The following is a 10,326-nucleotide window of genomic DNA, read 5'->3' on the forward strand; positions in this document are numbered from 1 at the left end:
ACGGCATGTAACGCTGCCCTAGGCCATGCAAGATGCCTGCTCCCACTTAGAAGTGAAGGCAAAGAGATCATTAACAGATTCAAGTTGAGAACAGAGCAGCAGAGGGGGAAGCAGGAATCAGATTGTGCCTCAGAGAGAAAGGGGAAACTTTCCTCCAGAATATTTTGGATGAAACTATTATTTTCATTTCACCCTCAAATTATTAAATACCTCTTAACTGATTTCCCTCAAGGTTTTGGATAGGAAATGTTCTTATACACTAAATCCCCCGATAAGGCGTAGTATATACCAAATATGTCCAAACTTCCTCACTGTGTAATCCATCAAGTGGGATTTATACTTAAATGTAAGTGACAGACATGTCTCAAAACTATAGCTGTAGTCCACTTCAGCAGTAATTTTCATATTTCCATAAACGTTTTAAAAAAAATAATTTTGGTGTTGCTATCGCTACAATGGCATGTAACACAGTATCCAAATTATAAAAGCAGTGCAAGATTTTGAGCAAAGCTGCTAATTGTTTAGAGCCTATATGAGGTATGACACAAAGATACCTAAAAATAAATCTGGATTTGGAAGAGTGTAGATTTGGAGTCCTGTTGCAACAAAACAGCATGACTTATCAAAGTTATTTATTAAATGAATAAAAATCTTACAAAAACAAATCGAGGCATAGCATTAGGAAATATATACACAAAACCATACATAGCTGGCATTAAAAAAAAAAAAAAAAGATCAAACCATCTGAGGGCATCACATAGTGTAACTAGCACACCACAGATGTCCATGGTTCTCATAGATTTTATTTAGTTTTAGACTTGAAATGGTTGTGAAATAAATACAAAAGCAAGAAGGGAAGTTGGGGCACAAGCAGTGATGTTAACAGTGTCTTTTTTTTCTGCGTCTAATTGATGAAAAACCAAGGTGTCAAACAATAAGGCTGTGTGTGATGAATATTCACAGTTCATAAAATGATCTCGTTTTAAGCCATGGCTTTCAAAGACAAGTCAACATTAAAGATATTTACAGTCACATCAGTGATTATTAGGAAGAGCTAAGAATGTTTTTTTTATATTCCACAGATTGCTTCATTTCTGTGTCTCCTAAGAACTGAAACATCACTGGTGCATCATACAAATGATCCTCGGTGTAAATAAATACCAAGGCTACTTAGTGGCCGCATCAGAAAAAGAATAAAGACAGCAGAAGAAGGCGACACAGGCGACACTTAAATTTAAGTCCTGTCTAGCATTTATAAGCAGTATAGAAACACACTATGAGGTAGTTGCAAGCAGATATAAGGACATTTAAGTGTTTCTTAATGTAGAGAATTTGTCAATAATTATAACATCTCCTATAAAGACGTCTTTTATATTTTTACAACTGTGTTTTATTATATTGTCTTTCATTATCTATTTATACACCAGCCTCCGCTTACGGCATGGGTGCCCACAAGAGTTATAATCTTACAACTAATAAACACTTATATCTACTAACAACTACATTATAGTGTGTTATAAACCATTTATTAAATGTTTGTATACTGGTTTTAAATGCTAAATAGGGGAACTTAAAGTTAAAATGATCTAGTGAGTAGCTCCTATCTACACATTAGATAAAGTGTTCTTATAAAGAAAGTAGCAACCGCAAGCATAATCGGGATAATTAATAAGATTTAACCCTCGATTTCCGCTGGAGAAATCTGATCACTTGGCCATGTAAACCCTTAACTGGGATTCTTTCTTGTTTTCTTTTTTGAACGTGCACATGTGCTCAGAAATGATCCCAAATAGGGAAAGCCACATCATGCTGGAAATCAGTGTTGTTGGAAGAAAGTATCTCGTTTTGGCAAAAATCAACTGCAATACCAGAGCGGTTTTGGAAGTTGTGATTCATAAAACGAGGCTAAAAACACGATGATCTACGCCATCCGCATTTGTTTACAATAGCACGTGGAAGGCTGATATTTTTTTTTTTTTTTTTTTTTTTTTTTTAAAAGGGGGCATCATGATGAATCTGATTACTGTCCAAAAAAACGTATAAATGGTGGTTTTAGAATAATCACACTCATGCAGCACATGTAAAAATAACATTATTCTATTTCCTGCTGCCACCTGAATACTCACCGTAACCAGGATTTGTACACATGGAAACGACACTGTCCCTCGAACAAGGCACTGCGACTTCACCAGAATTGAAGAATGTTGCTCCCTATGCCACTCAGCATCAGCAGTAAGAGGTCTGTAAGAGGTCCCCTGGTAATTGTTAGCACATTGCAGGAGGTACTTTTATGTAAATGGCACCATGTGAATTCAAATCATGACATAAACTGGGAAAGAGGAAAGCATTACAAGAATATTTTTTCGTTCTCTTAGTAAAAACTGAATTATAAGTGTCCAGCAAAACAGTTAGCGCTATCAGTGGCACCCTCCAACAGTGAGAGGTGTTGATATCAGAGTGCCTCCCTTGTCGTTTCAATGAGAGTTTCCCCTTCTTCACTTTAGTCTGTTAGTGTCATACGTGTGTCTGAGGAGCTGTCAGACCACAGAAACACCCTGCGTGGGGCAGTTAAGAGCTGTTACCACATCAGGCCTCTCAATGCGAGCCAGTGCAGAGCACAGCAGTCCCAGTGTGGAGCCTTCTTTCTGGGCCCAGTTAGAGAGGAGCGTGTGAGAGGGGGCCTCTCCACGCCCAAACAGGTCCAGCTGTTCAGACTCATAGCCCAGCGCTGCGCCCAGCTGCCTCCACCCCCGACCCCCTCCCTCCTGCAGGAGGCGCTCCACCTCTTCCTGTCTGTGGGGGGCTAGGTTGATGTACAGTCGAGTGTCCTGCTTGCTGTCCCTCTTAGTGCCTGTAGAAACAAAAACAAAGTAAGTGTCCACTCCACTCATTTGGCTTTTACTAATCCCATAAGATCTTTTCACTAATAATAATAATATTAATTATATTATTAATGAATACTCAAGTTAAATGGCAGAATTAAAAACGGTCTTAACAGAAATACCAAGTTCAACCATTTTTGGGGCATGAAATTAGAACACTTTCTTGTGGGAAACATTAGGAACTTACGTAACCTGTAAAAGTTTCCTGTTGACAAACAAATTTATGTTTACAAGTGTTTCTTGCCAAAATACCACTGTGTGAATCCTTGAGGCCTAAAGAATGTGTTTCATTTCCTTCCTGATAAACCATATGCAAAGCTAAAGGTGGTTTCACATCTACATGTATGTTGGCTAGCTAGCAGTCTTCTTCTTCACAGCCTTTTTTTTTTTTTTGGCACATTGCTATTTTTGGCACGTTACTGCCATCAACAGTATATCAGTGGTGAACCGCTTATTTACATATATGTTAACAAATTGGGGACCCGCTCACAAAAACACTGCTCCATATAGCACTACTAGTGGTCAGATACTCCACAGGGTACCTTTAAGAGAAAGTGTTCTGTTTGGAACAGAAGAATTTTATCATTTAACATAATATTTTATAATAGACAGTCCTGTTTCAAATTTTCTAAAGAAGTGAAAAGATTTCAAAATCATATCAATAGCCCATGAGCAAAGGATTAATTTTCTTTTTTAGTTCTTTTCCTGAATAATCTAAGCAGCATGTAATTCAGGCATGTACACGCATTCCAGCACATTTCTGAGTTAAACAAAGTCTAACTTTAGAGAAAATGTTTTCATAACCTTGTTAAAATGCCTTCTCCTTCCTGCCTCAAAAGCCTTACTTTTGTGCCTAATGGTAGTTTGAAAGAGCTTGTGTGTACCACACCTTTGCTAGGCTGATTGTCCTGTAGGCTCTGAGAGTCTAGAAAAACACCGCTGTCACTTTGGAGCTTTTCTCCCTCTGGAGATGTTCCCAACTCGGCTGCACGAGCTTTGGAAAGAGCCTTCTTCTGTTTACATGATCTCCAGCTGAGAAGAGTAGAGGAAAACAATGTCAGTTAAACGACCTACAGTGAGCTATTTTTCATCCCAGGGCCAATTTCCTAATCACTATTACATCCATTTAAGGACTGGGACCCATTCTTAGTGAGATCTTACCATTTATAAGCAACATAAAGAAGCAGACCCAGCACCACAGCAGCCAGGACAGAGACATAAGCCAGAATGTTGTTGCTGCCACCCTCATCCTGGGGGGTAAACTTGGGTGTTCCAGGAGCAGAACTGGACTCCCCTTCCTCCGTCACCTCCTCTACACCTGGCCAGCGAGGAGAGTCACGGGGCCCATCAGACTCAGCGGGACGGGATAGAATGTGCAGCCTCTTATCTATTAAGATTGAGAAAGGGAGACGTGTCAGTGACAGTATCAGTATATCTGCACATATGGATGTCAGAGAAACATTTGGACTGCATAAATTAGGGCCAGAAATAAATCCACAGAAGCCTGTACGCCTGATGTAATGATAGCCTCAGTCACCCTGGTCCCCTGGGGTTTTGAAACCTTTCACTGCCCCTGTTTCCAGCCTCTGTCTCCCTCCTGTGGTCTGCCTATTTTGGGATCAAACGCTACAAGGTACTGTGCTGACCTCAGGGGGGTCAAAGGGTCATGACATATGGACCCAGCGTGTGTACAGATGACCTTACTCCTGGAGAGCGAGTGTAGCCATTTGGGAGCAAACAGACTAGTTGTAAGGGTCAGCATCCTCCCTTGGCCTGAAGGTTCGGGGGGGCAGTTAACCTAAAGACCTGTCAAGCTTATAGCAATTGGACTACAGCACTTAAGTGGACTCTTTTTTCCCTACTCATGTTTCCCAGCTCGAGTGTTCAGATGAGGTGTGGATGCAGGTGTTGACCATATGTCCTTGTGTTCTCCAAAACCCTCCCACTCCGTGTCCCCCTCTCTTTTAACTCACTCTTCTTTTTATCTTTCACTATAGCATATTTTCTTTCTGTCTGTTTCTTCCTTACAACTCACCCATGCAGAGTGTGTCAGAGTTGGGCATGCAGGCTCGGATCTCCACTTCACTTTCAGAGCATTGTGTGCAGCTCTGGCAGGGACTGGTGCTAAGGTGCTCCTCAGAGAAGGTTCCCGGGCCACAGACCTGGCATCGTGTGTCTCCCTGTAGGCCGCACTGCTGCGTAGCACCCATACCACGGGTGCATTTGGAACAAGGCGCACACAGGCTGTAGTTGCGCATAAAGAAGAAGCCGTTGTCACATTCACATTGTGTGTCTTTAGTGGCAGAGCAAGGGGCCCCCATGGGAACACCGGATGGGCACTTGGAGCAGGGGAGGCAAGGGCCGAGGCCTTCAGAGGAAGAATATGTTCCTAGGAGACAGATTACAAGATCAATGTCAGTCTGAATGTCGTTTTCTCAATAAAATCAGTATTAATGTGGCGTCGCAGCACCATCTAAAATCTTCCAGCCAGATGACAGAGATAATGATAAGGCAGGTAAAACATGTTCTATATTGGTGGCAGTAACATTAGATTATAATTGCTCACCCTGTGGGCATTGTGCACACTTGGTATCCTCTTTCCCACACTCAACCTCCACTCCAAAGCCAGCAGGACACTGACTGCAACACTGCCCTGATTCAGTGAACTGGCCACTGGCACAGGCATCTCCAAAAGTAACCTACAGAAGATAGATGACACAGTTAGAAAAAAAATACCACAACTGTGTTTATTATGAAAGAACAAAACAAATAACTCGTAGCAGGCTTATGTTAAGATTATTTTGACAGTTACGGGATTGACATTTAATTCTACTTTTAAAGGAAGTAGTTACCAAATAAGTGAGCAACAAAGGAGGCATTGCTTTATCTAGGGAGTTTTCTTCCTTACGCCACATGAAGGAAGGAAATCACACGCATCCCATTCCTATGCAATTAAAGAAGCCGAAACTGAACTGAAAATGGCCTTTTTAATCTTTCTGTCTGCCTCAGTTTTCACCCTTAAAGTGCTCTGAGTCCTTATCTACAAGTGGGTAATGGAGAGCCCGGCTTAAGTTATGACATGAGGGATAGATCAGACATTCCTAACGGCTTGTGCAGCAGAGTTGGTGCCTGACAGGAGTGGCTGGCTTTAATCAGATGGCTTTGGACGAGTGGAAAGAATAAGACATAAAGGGGTGAGGGAAAACACTCAGAAAAGGAGGAAGGAAGAAGTAAAAAAGAGCTTCCGCCCTCCCACTCATATCAAATCATTGTGAATGACAATGTGTAACTGTGTGTGTGTCAATATAGTGTGTGTGTGTATTTCTTGACATCAGAAAAAGAGGGGGGAGGTATATAAAGGAGACAGTTTGAGCCCGGGGCAAGGGTGTCAGTTAACCAAGGCTGCCCAGCATGCGAGTGTCTGTTTGGGTGAGAGGGGGCCTTTGAAGTCGCCAAGCCCCGCAGGTGTGTCTATGAAGGTCAGTATTTCACTACTCCCCTTCTCCAGGCTCTGAACGACGGCATCTTAAACATGCGCACATTTAAGGGAGATTGGCCTACTCCGCCTGAGGGCTGACAAGAGCAAACAGATGTCTAACAACTAACCTCCTGCAAAGGGGAAAAGTAACAGCTAAACAACCTACTGATGTATCTCTTTGTCTCTGAAGTCTGCCAAGAAACACAGGCAACATGTGTGAACCTGTAGAGCCTCCAACACAAAGCCCACCAGAAATACACACATCACACACACACACACACACCGTGCCATGCCCCTAGTCGCAAAACACTGAAATGTTCCATGCTGATAATACAGAAGGAACAGCTTTGAAACGGGGCTCGCCTCGTTCCAAAAACAACAGCCAGTTTTACTGCGGCGCTTACAGAGGAGCCCGATGATATCTGAACACCAGCCGCAGAACCCAGATCAGAGGTATTAGGGGTGTCGGGGTGGTAGGATCCAGCAGGCAGGAACCAGTGGGATGTTTGGGGTTGGCAGACTGTGACCAAGTTTGGATCATAATAACTTGGAGCAGAAAGGTATCCTAGTAAGTCTGATTGACCCTCTCCATGTGACAGATGGAACTCCTCTGCTAATGCTAGCTACTCTTTTAGCCCTCAATCCATACTTTGATAAATATTTGGTGATAGTGGCTCTGTTTTATTTTTATCTGGCTTTTTGTCATTTTACAGTGCCTGGTGTGAGTTTTGGCTGGTGTAGCTCTGTAAGCCTGGCTGCAGGGCCAACTCTGCTCAGAGCAGGAACTGCCAAAGGTTTGGCACTTCACCCAATGGTGCCCAGCGTACAATGAAATATTTAGTCCATGCCTCATTGGAGAGGAGATGAAACAGTGATCTACTCAGCAGAGGAATGGCTAAGGAATTATCTACTGTATATACAGTATGAAATCATACTATATATGGATAAGTCTGCAACTAACTGTTATTTTCATTATTAATTAATCTGCTGATTATTTTCTGGATTAATAATTTTGTTAATAAAATGTCAGAAAATAGTGAAAAATGTCCGTTGTAGTTTCTTAGAGCACAAGGTGACAACTACAAATGTTTTGTTTTACAATCAACAGTCAAAAATTCAAACATATTTTTTTTATGTGTCATATTTACTATCATATATGACACATAAAAGCTTCAGAGTATCACATTTGAGAAGCTGCAACCAGTAAATGTTCATCATTTTTTAGGAAAAGTGCTAAACAATTATTTGATTATCAAAATAGTTGCTGATTAATTTTATCTTCATTGACTCAGCTTTAATTTATTATTTACCTAATTAATCACCTATTGTTACCAAATATTGTGAAACCCTTTACCCTCTTATATTTGCTCTGCAATATCATACAATGGCTTTATGTCCAATTTTCAAACAAAGATTAATTTGCTGAGCATGCACAAAAGAGCATTCAGTCTTATCTGTTGTCTTTGGGGCAGAGAGTTGGAGTGAAGGGGGCCGCAGTTGCTTTTTCCATTTAGGTAAGAAGCTGCAATCTGAGGGATTCCCCAGTGAGAACAGACGGACCACCGAGGAGTACTGCTTTCAATGGGGCTCTCAACTCCACGGCTGCCGGAGTCACTCAGTCAACGCAGATCACACACGCACACACACACACACACACACACACACACACACCCTTCACTCTACCTAAAACATTTTTTGTGCCCTTTTGAAGTGAAACCACTTTAGAAACATGCGTCCTGGAGTTTTCCACAATTAATCTCATCTGCATGAAAATAAGCACACAAAAGGATGCACTCTCTCTCCCTCTCTCTCTCCCTATGAAGACACTGACCCATGAGCTTTCACAATCTGACTGTGACGACAACAGACAGGTCTTTCAGCAGAAACTGAGGGAAAGTTGTGTAAGCTGCACACCCTATCTGCACCGATTACTGTGATTAGTAGACAGGGAGCATAAGGGACAAATTAAAAGGACATGAGTTCTTTTTCAGAAAGCTCATCCAAAAACTATGATCCTAAATCAAACAAGACAGAACAAAGCGATTCCTTTAACTATGATCTACAGATTTCTAACTCTCACCAAAAAGTCGTGAAGAGGTTAAAATGTTTAAATGATCCTGAAGTTCACCCCCCAAAGAAGTTTGTTTAACTACTGAATGGAAATTCAAATGACTGTGGTAACAAACTAAAATAACCCCCCTCCCCAAATCACACACACACACACACACACATACACCACAAACTAGGAGAAAATGATGATAATTGCTTTGCTCCGGATATCCAGACTCCAGCAAATACTCAAAGCTAGGCCGCATTTTCACCAGGGATTGCTGAGAGCAACAAATGTTGCAGCATGTACAGTGAACTACAGGCGACGTGACCCTTAGAAACTTAAGAGTTAACAGCAGAAAATCTTCAATGCCCCAACTTAAGATACAATCACCTTCTGCACTAAATCATCTGGTGAGTAATGAGAAAATCATCTGACAGTGCAAATGTTGACTTTTCAGTGTAACCCGGGCCAAAGAAACATCTTAAAGTGACTGTGTTTTGAAACGCAGATGAGAAAGGGCATCTAAGATTTCAAAAAGAAACCCTGTTGATATCACACCCTTATGAAAGGAAAGATACACATCTTTTTAAAGGCTGAAAGTTTATCTAAATACTTTGATCTAACAAAAGTGCTTTGACTCTTGAGGAGCATGTCCAGACAGGACTACAAGCCCCGTGGGCTTTTTGAGGTAGATGAGTGTCAAATTATTGTCTGCAACTGTGTAGACAGGGGCTTTCTTTTCACACTGATCTCAGTTTAATAATATGCTATCAAACGTCACTAAAACTATAATTTGTCCTAGAAATACATCTTTTATTACTGCATAGGTGCATTCACTTTGTAAATTGTGTGCTACCGAGTTGGTTTGATGTTCCAAGTTGTTTGTCCCATTCTAGCCACAAATTTTATCATGTGAGGGGAAAAAAACGAAAACTGACTTTCCAATTTTCAGAGTTGATTGCATTAAACAAAAAGTTCCAAAATGTTCCAGCATGAGGAATGGACAACAGCCTGCGTGTAGATGTACAATGAAGTATGCCCTATGAGAACATATTCAAGCTGCTAAATGAGGAGTAGTTTAATGTCACTGTTGTTTTAGTCAGGAGAAAATTGAAAGACCGGATGAGATTTAATCAAAGCTCTCATTTTACTCTCCACTCTTTTTTTTTTGCCAACTACAGGATGACAACAAACATATTCACCAACAGTAGATCACAGCCTTAATGAGATATGGCTCTCTAACGCAAAACAGGATGTAAAACATTATTTCCTTGGGGAACAATGGTGTAGATTTGAAGCCAGTAAGGTTTAAATTGCCTGATAAGAGTGATGCTGTGAGTGTGAAATAAGAAAGCAGCAGGTTATAAAGTTTTCCGACTAAATGAAAATGTGTGTCATTATGCATATAAAGCAACAATTGTCTTACTTTTAGAAGAAGAAGCGCGCAGATGATAAACGGTCTCATTTCTTCAGTCTTCAAAATCCTCCTTGGCTTCGAGCGGGCAGATGTGTGCGTCTGACTCAACTTTTTTTTTTTTTCAGTCTGCAGCCCTCAAAAAGAAAAGTGTCATTAAAACTCCCAGTTCTCTAACATATATATATATGTGTGTGTCACAAAAAGACACCAAACTTGTCAAAAAACGCGCTGGTTCTGCAGATTGGAGAGTTCGGTCATAGTCCAATAATCAAACTGTTTTTACGCATGAGAAAGAAGTTTTCAAATGGAGGCTGTGCAGTCCATACTTTCTCCCAGTTGCGGCGCAGTAGACGCATTAGCTTCTTTTAATACATTCCCTGCTGGTAAGTTAACACAAAGTTTCTTCTGTTTCAGCTCGCAGGATGCACGGTTCGCCCACTCTCCTGCAGCTCTGCAACAGATGAGGCAGGAAAAGCTCCCGCGAGCTCTCCTGGGC

The 10,326-nt window shown here is 41.2% G+C and overlaps 1 protein-coding gene across 3 annotated transcripts; it reads right to left on the bottom strand.

Annotated features, from left to right (window-relative positions):
* Nucleotides 1-617: 617 nt before the first annotated feature.
* Nucleotides 618-10,326, bottom strand: nradd (neurotrophin receptor associated death domain). 3 transcript variants are annotated; one of them, XM_042424176.1, is made up of 7 exons: nucleotides 10,157-10,326; nucleotides 9,840-9,956; nucleotides 5,449-5,581; nucleotides 4,918-5,271; nucleotides 4,044-4,269; nucleotides 3,772-3,914; nucleotides 618-2,851 (listed from the first exon to the last, which is right to left on the bottom strand). In XM_042424176.1, exons 1-7 carry the CDS (start codon nucleotides 10,184-10,186, stop codon nucleotides 2,538-2,540), a joined length of 1,317 nt encoding a protein of 438 aa, XP_042280110.1. In that variant the 5' UTR covers nucleotides 10,187-10,326; the 3' UTR covers nucleotides 618-2,537. The 3 variants fall into 3 exon arrangements, with proteins under 3 accessions (XP_042280110.1, XP_042280112.1, XP_042280111.1); XM_042424178.1 differs by having other exon boundaries at nucleotides 9,840-9,964; XM_042424177.1 differs by having other exon boundaries at nucleotides 9,840-10,326.

The sequence above is a fragment of the Thunnus maccoyii genome, chromosome 10 (assembly GCF_910596095.1).
Source record: "Thunnus maccoyii chromosome 10, fThuMac1.1, whole genome shotgun sequence".
Classification (NCBI taxonomy): domain Eukaryota; kingdom Metazoa; phylum Chordata; class Actinopteri; order Scombriformes; family Scombridae; genus Thunnus; species Thunnus maccoyii.